Here is a 13,198-nt window from a genome sequence, read left to right as displayed (position 1 = left end):
ATCCGGGATGAAACCTGGGCCGCTCCGGGCCACCTTCGGAAACCCCTGTCCTCCTCCAGTCTATTTCCTTAACTTCCTCCGTGCTGCGTGGCATTTACATTTACAGCATTTACCAGACGCCCTTATCCAGAGCGACTTACAATCAGTAGTTACGGGGACAGTCCCCCCCTGGAGACACTCAGGGTTAAGTGTCTTGCTCAGGGACACAATGGTAGTAAGCGGGATTCGAACCCGGGTCTTCTGGTTCATAGGCGAGTGTGTTACCCACTAGGCTACTAGTGGCCTCTGTTAAAAAACCACGAATCAAAGCACGAATAAAGCAGCCCTGTCCCCCAGCGTCCCCGTTGCTTGCTCGCGAGTGACACGCCCAACTGGCTTAAGCTTCTTGCCTCTCCCACGTCTCCCCCCCTTCTTCTCCTCCGCCCCCTCCAACCAGATCCTGTGCATGAGTCGCTCTGCAGGCATTGTAGTCATGAGCCATGACTCACTGTGACACGCCACCCCGGCCGCACTGTTCGTGCGGGCTTTTTTTTCGCACAGGAGGACACACCTATGTTGTGTTCATTAGGAAACACTCCTGTTCCCACATATCCTACCATTGAATTGCGACACATTTCGCAACTTCACCTTACGTCCGCGGCACCCGTCGGGCCTGCAGGCGGCCGGGAACGCGGCGCGGCGATGATTAATCAGGCAAATATGCACAAATGTGGGTTTCTTTTACAGCCAGTTCACCGCACGCGTCTAAAAAGCTCCGTGCGCATTCCACAGTGCGAGACAACAAAAGCAACTTTTACTCCTTTTCCTTTTCTCTTTTGTCACTTCTTCTACTTTACAAAAATGTTTTTATCCAACAGTTTGCAAAAAGCACTTTCCTGCTTGTTCCTGTGTTGTTTACTGTCGCTGGCTTGGATTTCAGAAGAATGGAAACTTTTATTACTTTTTTTTTTTGCTTCTTTTGCTCAGTGTTCCATGCTTTTGTTTGCTCTGAAGTAAACCCAGAAAGAAAACTCTTCTTTTTTTTCCTCTCCCGCTCTGCAGCAGCTCCCCTTCGGCCCTTGAATGGATATTCTGTTTGCTATTGAAATAGTTGAACATGGGTGCGACATGAATTTGTGCAAGCTCCGGGGATAGATTAGACGGACACGCCCGCACACCTACTCACACAGACGTGCACACACACACACACACAAACAAACACACAAACACACACACCTACACCTCAGCCCATTACAAAAACAGTCCACCTAAACAATTATCTCCTCGTCTGTGTCCAAAGAAGCAGCAACTTTTCTGCTGGAGATTCGATGTTGAAGTTTCTTCTAGAATGAGAACCGCTGTAGCAGATTTCCTTGCATGTAATCTGAGGACATTGTTGCATAAAAAAAGAAAAGAAAAGAAAAGTGCCTCCAAGCAGTAGCGCTTCAGCCCGGACTCCGAGAAACGAAGAAAAGGCTGCGGAGCACGTGACAGCCTTCCCTTGCTGAGGAAAATTCTTAAAAGTGTAACCTGGGGTTGGGGAGAGAGCCAGGGGACGAATTTTGACTTCAAAGCAGACGAATCAGGAAAAAAAGGCGCGGCGGAGGACCTACTTTTCCACACCGCGCCTTCTGGGTCATGCTCTCTTTGGATGAATGTTGCAGTGGGAGAGGGCCATGGGATGGATGCAAAGGGCTTAACTCTGATGGATGCCTTAAAAAGTGAGATGACTCTTTTACCACATGCTGAAGAGTAAATAACCCGCTAATTACGTAACTCACGAATGCAGTGATCCCCCCGGGTCAAATTCGTACTGCAGTGGTCCTGTGAACATGTATGGATCAATATCCACGAATTACACAAATTCAAGAACTGACAGGGGTTGCAGAAAGTATTTTTGCATATATTGCACCTTCAACATTTACCCTTCAGGCAGAAGGATCTTTAAACAAAGTGCCTTAAACTTAGAATGAAGTTAAGGGATTTAAGGAAGTTAGAAACCTAAAACTCTGCTGAAGAATAAACTGACCTAATAAATGAGGTAAAAGTGCACAATTTCAAAGATAATCATGTAATAGCTATTCCTCGCAGTGTCTGGTCTTCCGGAGCAGAACCTATTCCGATGCTGAAAGACATTTTTTGTGTTGCAGATATATCGACCCAGAAAATCCAGAAAATGTAATCAATAGTCAGTAACGACAAAGGTTAATATCTAAGTGACCAAAATCTTGACCCACACAAGTGCTGCCTGGGGTTTTCTAAAAGCCACAATGAGGTCCAGCAACCTAGAGGAGAAGAACTGCGAAGACCTTGTCTTCTTCAACAAAAGTAATCAAACCCGTGGAAGATGAGGAGGAAAGCTGTGTGTGTCACACTAATCTCACGTTGTTATGAATAAGGTATATGGCCAAAAACGTGTAGCTGTGTGGGCCAGAAGATGGGGACAGCTAAGATGGCAACGTATCGTGACCTTTGTCGCATCACAATTGTTAAGATGCCCGTTTTTAACGTTTACCCATAATACAACTCACCATAACACAGAATAACTATAAGATCTCTAGAGACATTCGCATTCCACTCATTTCAGCCGGGGTTTCAGCTTGTGGGCTTCTTCCACCCCCACCCCCCAAAATAAATAAACAAACAAATAAATAAATAAATAAATAAATAAATATGACAATTTCTTTTTTTATATATATCCAAATGTTCCATGGCCTGATGTTCGGGGGTCTAACTGATGTACTGTGCAATAAAATAAAACAGCCTGCTGTCTGTCTGTATCTCTTCAATTGTACTCCTACATTACATTTACATTATTTACCAGACGCCCTTATCCAGAGCGACTTACAATCAGTAGTTACAGGGACAGTCCCCCCCAGGAGACACTAAAGGGTTAAGTGTCTTGCTCAGGGACACAATGGTAGTAAGTGGGATTTGAACCTGGGTCTTCTGGTTCATGGCCACATTACAGAGCTTACATGCTTTTCCGATTTCAGATCTAGAGTTTCATCTGACGTCATGCCGTCTTGTTCATGGACGCTTACATTTGAAGAAAGACGAATTTGACGCCGACCGAGCCCTTTAAAGCGTTTTAAACGCCCGCTGGCGGCGGGAGCGCGCACGGGGCGGATGCGCGCCGCCGCGGCTCTGGGTGGGCCGTCCCCGCGACCACTCCCTGCCTCACCGTTACCTCCCTCCTCCCTGAAGATCCCTGCCCTGCCCCGCGCCCAGCCATTCTCCACAGCCCGGAGTACCAACACGCAGCGCGCAGCAAATATTAATACTAATAACTTCATAAACTACAGCAGGCAGCCACGCGACGTGGCGAAGCGGCCCGGCGCTACCGAGAGAGAGAGAGAGAGAGAGTCCCGTGGGAAGAAACTCGAGGGGCTGCGTGGGGAGCAGCATGGTCGGGCCGCGGTGGTGAGACTGGCTGCTGCTTGCAGGTGAGAGAGAGAGAGCTCTTCTAGTCGGGGTCGTGGGTGTCGGGGGGGGTCTCGGGTGGCGGGACCTGGGTACGCGTGGGGAGGTGGGTGTGTTCTTCCAAACTTCTTTTTTTTTTCCCGCGACGCGCACCTCCGGACTTATTTCTTTATAACGAGGTTATAAACGCGCACGAAACGCGCTCCTGCGGGTCCGGGTCCTGCGGGTCCGGGTCGCCACGCGCGGCCGAGCCCCGAAACTTTTTGCACGACGTCAGCACTTGTGCGGAACGCCCGAGTCCCCCCCCCCCCCCTTTTTTTTTTTTTTTTTTTTTTTTGGTAAGTGGGTGGAGTTCGGCAACAGGCAGAAATTTGCCTTGATTTTCTTAACCTGGGACCGCGGCCAGGGTGGAGCAGGAGAGGGAGAGAGGGGGAGAGAGAGGGGGAAGGGTGGCGGTGGGTGGAGAGGAGGGTAATGGAATGTGGTGGTTTGGAAAGACTTACTAATTGAAACCAGGTTCGGTGCGCGGAGTCGGGGTGAAGCGAGACTTTGTGTGTGGTGGGGGGGGGGTCTCGGTAAGAATCTGTGTTTTTTTATTATTATTATTATTTTTTTTTTTTATCATGGTATCTGGGCCGATCCGCTTGTCCCCAGCTCCAGAATGCAGAACGCACCTCCAAAATATATATGACTACGCCCTGATCTGACTGTACCCTCTGGTACCGGGGCAGAGGAACAGTTCTGGGTGTGAAGATTCGAGGGAAGGGCGCCCCCCCCCCCTCTCCTGCCACACCCTATTTTGCAGGACTGTGAAGTTCTGTCTGGGCTGTGTACTGGCAGTCCCCTTCAGCTCGTGACCGGGCCAAAATACATCTGAACGATAATGATATTAAAAATAAAGTAATACTGACTCACAGGTCGGTCGCAATTAAAAAAAAAAAAACGTTTTTTGTGCGTTTCTGCAGAACCATTGTGCTTCCCACAGGCCCGGCAATGCAAGAACCGACAGAGTCCCCAATAAAGGGTCGTTTGTGAAGTTGCGCACTTGTGTCTGCAATGAACAACACCGAAATTTTAATCGGCGAGATGTGAGAGGTCACATGTTACTTTAGAGCCAGATGGGCGTGTGCGTCAGCTAGTTGGCGAGGCAAGTTCTTTTTTTTTTTTTTTTGGGGTGTGTTGAAAAGAACAAATGCAGCAGGCATCAGATAGATTATTCCGGACATCTTGTAATGTGACGACTTTTCCATCTTTATTACGATGCATTAAAAGAAAGTAACTCCCTTTTTTTGCCCTGATTATGGAGCGATTCAGGAACGTAATACTGTACAAGCTCCTTTCCTCAGACGGACCCCTCCAGTGGGCCTCGGGCGGAAGTCGGGTCTCCTTCTGAAGGGGCTTGATAGGAGTGGAGTGGGGCTTTGGTGCGCAAGTGTGAAGCGGAAAGGGCTTGCGCTCCCGCACGCTTCCTCTGTCATTTCCTTACATTAAAAAAAAGAGAGAGAGAGAGAGAGAGAGAGAGAGAGAGAGAGAGAGAGAAAACTACACAGGGGAAGAGAGAGCAGGAGGGAGAGCTTTCTAGCAAGCGCCTGCCACGTCCGAGTTTCGTTTTAGCTCTCCCGGCCCCCTGACTGTTTGGGACAGTCCTGCCCGTGATTGGTCCCTTGATGATCCAATGTCTGGAATAATTGCAACGCTACTTTTTGTCTGCATAATTATTCGGAGATGACTGGACGGGGCAGGGCAGAGATCAGGGCTGATCCTCCAGATTGGTAGTTGTGCGATGCGGTGCGGCCAACTTGTACGGATCTGCCATCGGTCTGCCCTGGCAGAGCAGCGTTTGGGCAACGTCTGGGCAACGTTTCCAGTACATCGTGTGGGGGGGGGGGAAATGCGTTCTGTGTTTCACAACCCGCTCCTGCTGCCCTCTTATCTGGGGTTGTTTCAGCTTGTCCACAGTACGCCCTGGAGGCCTGGTTGAAGCAGCCCCACCGACATCCCAAATGAGTCACATCCCATCCTTCCCAGTTTTCCAGCCCCCATGCCAGTTATTGCGCTGCCACTATCTAGCGCTTTTGTAGCGAGCGCACAGTTGCTCGCTTTCCGGACGCCTTCAGTCTCGCCATTTGTGTGCAGGTTTGGAAGGTTTGAGTGGGAAGTTTCCACAGCGTGATCACGATGGGGGACATGTGACCCTGAGTCTTATGACGGCCTGTTGTATGACTGGAAATCAGAATGTGGGTGACATGCCATATTGATAAAACAGGAAGAATTAACGAGGTTATTAAATTGTCTTGTGGTTGCGCCGCGATCACTCTGAAGTCGCCGAACATTTTCCTTCGTAAGAATTCCGCACAAAAGGCCACATTCAGGGGACGAAATGGCGGAGCAAACGCGGTTTTAAAGGAAATATTGGGATGGCACGTTTAACGTCACGTGGCCTGGGGCTGAACGTGATAATCAGGTGACGGTCATCTGCTAATGTGTATAATTAGCCAGGTAACGGGCAATTCAGGGTGCGTTAAAGTGGCCTAGGGGCTGATAATTGCCTTCATTTATCAGGATGTCATCAGTCACGTAAGTAATTTGAACAATTGCTCTCTGCCCAGAGTGCTTTTGGACCGCCCTCAGCTGCCGTTCCTTCTTCCATCACGCAAAAACATCCTTTGGTTTGAGGGTGGTGATGAACTGGAGATGAATCGAAGGTGTTCCGCATCGTAAAAACGCGCTGCAGCTTGAAAGAATATCTTCTTAAACCACACTGGAACTAAGAAGAGATGTTTAATATCAGTGCCCTGAGGGGGAAAAAAACCACATTATTCCCGTAAATTGCTACCAAAAATGAAGTTCAGAACAAAAAAACAAACAAACAAAGCAAATGATGATTCATTAGGAACACTGCGAACATTTTGCCATGATACTTAATGCCTGAGGTGCCTGGGGTGGATGGAGGGCGGAGCTTGTTCCTCTCCTTCTCTCCGGTTCCCATGCACCCAACCCCGTTGGAAGGGCTTTCTCTCTGATCCCTCCTCCTGTTTGCATGCATGTCCACCGGGCCTAAACGTTCTCCCCGCCCCGCCCCGCCGGTGCTCAACTATTCCCTTCCAGTTCCGGTCTGGTGTACGTCTGCAGTGTTAATCAACTTAATTAGCCAATACTACTACTACTAATAGTGACATTTCTCTAATATTACAGAAAATACCAGATCCCATAATTATTTTTGTATCAGATATTTTTTTGCCTCTGTGCAAGGGGTTGAACGGAGTCACCAGCTCTATACGGCAGACGAGTAAACACCGGGAGATTACGGAATAAAAGCTATTGCAGGGCGTCGCTGGATGGTGTCGTTTTCGCCAACGTGCTCTCAAATTAAGAAGACCACCACGGCTTCCCCGCCTCGCGCCCCGCTGCCTGTGGCCTTTGTCTGAGCGCTGGCTGTGACAGCCGAGGGGCGGGGCCGTGGCGAAGCCAGGCTAATTCTAACCGATGTCTAAATCTTGGCGGCCGCGTGCGCCGAATCTTCCGGATTCGTCGTAGGGTTTTTTTGCCAGACCTTTGACCCAATTCGTTGGGTAACACATGTCTGTGTTCCACATACTTTGGGATAATTTTACACGCCGTTGCACAAATGTGAAGTATTCTGGAAATGTCGCACCCTGAGCTCGAGCACGGGGGGCTCCGCCACTTTTAACTTTTTTTTTATTTGTTCTTCCTGTTTTTGCCAATTTGCGCCGTCACGAAGCCGTAAAGTTGCCGAGAAAAGCTGCTACCCTCGGCTGTGCACGCTACAGTGTGCGGTGGGGGACATTTCTGCGGCGTTAGTCACCGGGGGGAGAGGCCGGGCGGGCGTCCAGCTGGCCCTCCGGCTCTATCAAGGAATGTATTTGACTGGAGGCCAGGGCGGGGCGGTTGGGGAGATCGCGCGCCTGCCCTGCCTCTCCTGTTTGACAATAGGGCGTGTCCCCGGCTCGTACTTGGTGATTTGCGATGATGTGGTGCGGCCTCACGGTCTCTGTGGGCCGCAGTTACTGCTCTCCGAGCCTTTTTTTAGAAGTTCTCATCATTTACGCTCGTGTGAAAGACTCTGTCGTCGTCTTTGGGGACATTTTGAGTGGGTTTTTTTTTTGTGAGTCTCATTTTCTGTCTAGTGACGCATATAGTAGTATATTTAGCATGCAGTACCAAAGTTTTGACCTGTCGCTATGACTATGTGCATATTTCCAAAATTCTGTTGCCTGCCTGAGCGATGTACAGTTTCCGATTTTACCATGGAGTACCGCGGTGAGGAACGGGTGATGCGTCTTTGCGTGTACACAGCTGTTGCCGGTTCCGTCACTCTCTGCAAACACGAGGGCGACCGCACACAGTCCGGCCGTATTTCTACATGAAAAAGTGGGTGTGAAGTTGAGGTTGGGGGCATCTTTTCTGCGTGTGCATGGTCGGCACTCGTCTGATTTCAACTCGACAATTGCAGTCGCTATTGTTAGATCCCTGGTGTGGCATTATCTCCTGCATCCAGTGGGGTGGGCTGCGGTGAGGACGAGTACATACCTCCCTCAATATAAATGCGGTCAAATGACTGCCGAGGGGTTCTGAACCAGTCGCACGTTTTACGATGGCGAAAAAAAAAACAAAAAAAACCCCACCAAAATAGCCGATCGGATCAAAGTTATTTTTCGTACTGCTTGGGTGAAGGGGCCCATGGAGGAGTTTGCAGCCGCCGGCAGACATTTCTCGTGGGCAGGTTCCCACCGGCAGATACATGTCTCAGCAATTACAGCAATTTTTTCCCCCCTCACTAATGTTACTCTTCAGAGCAGGGATCACTTTGTGACGGAGAATAAGAACGTGTTGAAAGGCTGTGTGAGAAGGGGTGGGTTCACACTGCATGCCACCCTGTGACTAAGAGAACAACCAAGTAACCCTCACCCTAACCATAAAGATCAACCAGAAGCTTGATTTATTTATTTATTTTTTATCAAATGTGTTTAATAAGGTTTTGGGTTAAGAAATTCTTGTCAATTACGATGATTAAAGGACCTCGCCCTGGCTTATAATTATCCTCACTTTCTCTAGCTCCTTTGCGGTAAAAGTCTTGTGTTCTGCATTGCTTTACTGCGTGTAGAGGCAGGAATGCCTCATCTCATCTCATGGATGTCTTCACCCCTGACTGACAGCCATAAAACAGACTTCCCTTTGTCTGCTGGAATGTGTCTCAACCTTTGAGGGCTCTTGCACTTCTTCAGATGGGACAGGAATGGCTTAAGTTATGTGTCGGGTTAAAAAAAAAAAGAACATTCAATTCATAAAAAGCATCACAAAGATAATGGATTTAGTTCACAAAGGTAGTTCGATCTTGAAAGTTAGTCATATCCTTGGAGCAACATGGATATGACTGAAGCTATTGGGGTTCATTTGGTGAATAAATGTCTCATTAGGACAGCAACTTTAAATAAATAACAATTGCAGTTCCCTTTATGAAATGTCAACTGGTTGCTGAGTAATAACCACAGTTTTTGCAGACAGAGGCTGGTTGAAAAGGCCTGGCGGGTAAATTTGTTTTGGATTTAAAATATCTGAAGGAATTATCATTACGCAGTGTGAATCTTTTTTACTTTGGAGCAGCTTGGTTGTCTTTCTCGATCGGTTTAGTAGTTTTGAGTGCATTTGTCACTGCTGTGGAGGAGAGGACATGACGGGGTCACCTCAGTTTCGCGCCGTGTCAGATACCTCTCGTGGTCTGCCAGTGATCGGATTGCAGCCGTGGAATGGCTGGCACATATCTAGCATGCTTTAACTTGTTTTAAACGTCCCCCCTCCCACCCTCATACGTGGCTATTTACATACGTGTTTACTTTGTTCATTGACACTCTATACTATCATGCTTTACTGATTATTTTACTGTAGAGAAGGTTCAATAACCACGTACACACTTAAATATCACATTAATAATGATAAACGTTTTAAGCCTGTCACTTAATGGGAAATAAATATACCAGTGGTTCAAAGCAGCTGATCAATTTATTTGCCTAGTGGGAGGTTGACCATAATCGCTTCGTGAACTCCCATTAATTATCAAATGCCTTACCTTGCATGTGTTGGATCATATTCAGTAGCATTCAATGGCCTGCTAATATGAGCTGTTTTGTGCGAACATGAACTGTTTTGTGCATATGCTGCTTTATATTATGCATGCTCAGAAGAATCATGCCATTGTTGTAAGCTGTGATGTTCGCTTAGGGCAAATAAGAAAAGGCAGAGGTCTGAAAGGGCGTGGCTGTGTTATGGAACACAAGACAAACGGCATTTAGCATGACTCACCATTCGCAATTAATTACGATCAAACTTCAAAGAAAGAAATTGAAACTTTGTTAAGCTATTAGTATTAGTCTTTATTAAAAAAAAAACGACTTAAATTTTATCGTTCTTCTTTCTTCTTTTTCAGTGAATAACAGACAACAGAAGATAGCCTAAGCCTTGGGCAATCCAAAGGTATGTTTTTTTTTTTTAACCGTCTCTTTGTTGTGTGTGTGTGCAAACGGAAATGTTCAGTGTCAGACCGCCACTTTTAAATATACCTGACTGAACATGTCATTTTCGAAAAAGAGGGTGTGGCGATGGCTCAGATACAGTCGCAGCAATATATGTCTGATTTTACCCACCCAGAGCTATCATTTGGGAGGGTGGGAGGGTCCTTTGGGTGTTTCTAGCACAGTACATACTACATAATTTATTAATGTTTCTGAAGCTGTTTTAAAACCCTAATGAACTTAATGTAATGTAGGTGTAGGTGAAGGACCTACATCTTGCCTTTTATCCAGCACGGTTGTCCAGCTGCGTGATATGAGCGTGTGAATGGATGTATGATTTTGAAAGCGGGCATGGAGAGAAAAAAGCCTGCAGAGAAATGAAAATGGGAGAAGAGCAATGTTTAGTTCCTCTTCTTTCGTCTGGGAGTTGTCCAGAACACGTAAATGTAACCATTCCTCCTCAGCCATCGCTTTTGTAAACAGCCGCCCCGGCCAGCAATAATAAAGATGCCTCCATGAGTTGGAGTGCCTAGTCTGGGCTTGCATGGGCACAGAGCTAGAGTTCAGAAGTTAGGGCTTTTGTTACTCTGACTGGCTGTAAATGGTAAAAATCTGTGGGAATAGAAAAGGAGACGGGCCAATTTTCTAACCTTATTGTGTACATTAGAATGTAGTGCAATGACAGCAGGGACCATCTCATTCACTCAGGTTCCTATCTGGTACTCGGCATGAATGGTTTTCATTGATGATAAATCTTTGTGTTTTTTGGAAAAAAAAGAAGAATATTTTATGGATTAGTATGGATCAGACAGTAAAATGGATCATTCATTATTGTAAGCTGCTGATTCATTATGGACAGAGTAATACTGCAAATCTTGTTCTGTCTAGTTACTGGGTGTGCTGGGTAGAACATTTTGTTCTTACATATGAACTTTTCTAATTATTGACCAGATCAGGCCATGCCTAAAAAACACTTGGACCTGTATCAGACACATCATATATACCATATATCACATTTTGGAGCGAAATACATTCTTACAAAAGAAATACATTTTTATGCATTTGGTAGTTTTATGGTTGAAAGTTGCACAAACACTAATATATTTAAAGTGCAAAATGTAATCAAATGTCAAAAAAAATTATATAATCATAAAAAAACAAACTTTAAACATTTTCCAGCTTGTGAATGTATTTGTTCTTTTGGTGAAGGTGTGACCCACTATCTACCTTTTCACAGAGGGAGAAGGCACTTTCATTTCGGCTTGTCTTTTTCTCCTTAAGGGCAGATTGCCATCTAGTGGTGTTATGATATGAAGATAAGGAGTGGCTATGAGGAAGATGAGAGAGATTAGATTGGGTTGAAATTATGGCCAGACTTGTAGGTGATGAGGAACTTCATAAAACACATTAAAATTCTTTATAGAAGGCTTTTTCAGGGATTGGATACTGAAACTACAATCAGGATCAATGTTGTAGGATAAGCTAAACTGTATAAAAGTCAGGCAAGTCCTATACAGTGGCTTGTTCTCTAAAGCATGCTAAAGGGGTTCAATTTTATTCAGCTCTGGGGAGTGTGCAGAGGGTTGAAGATCTTCAACTTTACCATCATGATGTACAGCACGACAACCATTAGTCTTCCAATGGCACATGGTCCTCCAGAATGGGTCTGTAGGCCCTGGCAATCACATCCTGGTCTAGAACAAATGGGCTTAGGCAATGTCCCTGCATTGCAACCCAGATTGTCACTGAGCCACCCATGTGAACGTTGATCCTGATTGTAGTTTCAGTATCCAATCCCTGGAAAAGCCTTCTATAAAGAATCATTCAATCAAATCAAGTTCATCATCACCTACAAGTCTGGCCATAAATTCAACACAATCTAATCTCTCTCATCTTCCTCATAGCCACTCCTTATCTTCATATCTGTAAGCACCACTAGATGGCAATCAGCCCCGGGTGAATCACATGGGTGGCACAAGAGACTCCCATGTGTGGAAAAGACTGTTCCGTGTTTGACATTGGTGGTAAAGGTTTGGCTATAGCAGGCCGACCCAGGATACTAACCCTGTTTTTGTGGTGAATCTGTCTGTGCTGTTAGTTGGCCAATTCAGCCTTCACAGTCTGCAACCTGAGCATGTATAAGTACGTCATGAAAAAAAAAACTTTATATCATGTACTGGTGGTGCAGTGGGTAAGGAAGTGGACTCGTAACGGAAGGGTTGCGGACTCAAATCCTGAACCATAAAGGTGCCCTTCCCAATGGGTTAAATGCAGTGATTCAAAATCACGAAAACAATCACTTTCATAATTTATTATAGCATAATTTTTCAATGAGGTGTGCAGGCCACATTAAAAACAGAAATGAGATGAAACATTTACTAATGTGCAGAACTGAGTTTCTCACTGTTGATTTCCTTACAGGATGGCTGAAGAAGAGGAAACCAGGGAAGTGCTCTTCCCACAGTGGATGGGTGCAGACAAACATGGTTTGAAATTTGAGCAAAGTGGTGGGGGTGAGATCTTCGTCAAAGAGGTGAAAGACGAGTCCCCGGCTGCACACACTGGAAAAGTTTATCAAGGTAATATTTTTTTTACAGGAAAAATTAAGTTAAAAAAGTTTTGCATGTATTCAATGGCTTCTCTTCTTGTCAAGGTGATCAAGTTGTGGGTGCAACCATTTACTTTGACAACATGAGCTCAGAAGAAACAGCTGAGTTACTACAGACGCTAAATCGACACAAAGTTGGACTTAAATTACAGAAGGGAGACAAATCACCATGTCGCTCCCCCATGGGCACTTTGTCTTGGGAAGGAAGAAGCAGATTTGGAGGTTCCAGTCCTGAAATGATCCTGGTAAGAAAGCTTTAAAAAGTTGTATAATTTGTATAAATGTACAACACTCGCCACATGATTTCATAATTAGTTGATAAATATATAAGTGTTTCCCATGTTTGGAGTTAGTATAAACTAAATTCAATTTCTAAACACTATAGTGGGATTTGAAGGAGCAATTTGTCCTCAGTTATTCATACTTCACTCTGTCATTTTTTTATTCAAAGTAGAAGAATGTTTTTTGACTTCTCAGTAAGAAATCTATGGAAACTGCAAGGCATCGCCCCACCCCCTCTCTTTGCATCACCAAACAGACAGTGATGATACAGAATTTTTTAGGCAAAATGAAAAATAATGATTCCCCTATTTGGACATTTGATAATTACAGTCAGATGCCAAATGACAGACACTTTATAACTTGCAGACCCTGTTAC

General features: G+C 45.7%; 1 protein-coding gene across 1 annotated transcript in view; it reads left to right on the top strand.

Annotated features, from left to right (window-relative positions):
- The first annotated feature begins 3,232 nt into the window (after nt 1–3,232).
- Nucleotides 3,233–13,198, top strand: part of ahnak (AHNAK nucleoprotein) — a 35,473-nt gene continuing 25,507 nt past the window's right edge. The window contains exons 1-4 of the mRNA XM_028960803.1: nt 3,233–3,425; nt 9,848–9,894; nt 12,354–12,511; nt 12,586–12,785. Of these exons, the coding sequence (XP_028816636.1) occupies nt 12,355–12,511; nt 12,586–12,785 (357 nt within the window). The 5' untranslated portion in view covers nt 3,233–3,425; nt 9,848–9,894; nt 12,354. The remainder of the gene's footprint in view (nt 3,426–9,847; nt 9,895–12,353; nt 12,512–12,585; nt 12,786–13,198) is intronic.

Source organism: Denticeps clupeoides, chromosome 18, assembly GCF_900700375.1.
Source record: "Denticeps clupeoides chromosome 18, fDenClu1.1, whole genome shotgun sequence".
In the NCBI taxonomy this organism is placed as follows: Eukaryota; Metazoa; Chordata; class Actinopteri; order Clupeiformes; family Denticipitidae; genus Denticeps; species Denticeps clupeoides.
This window is presented reverse-complemented; position numbering and strand designations above follow the sequence as displayed.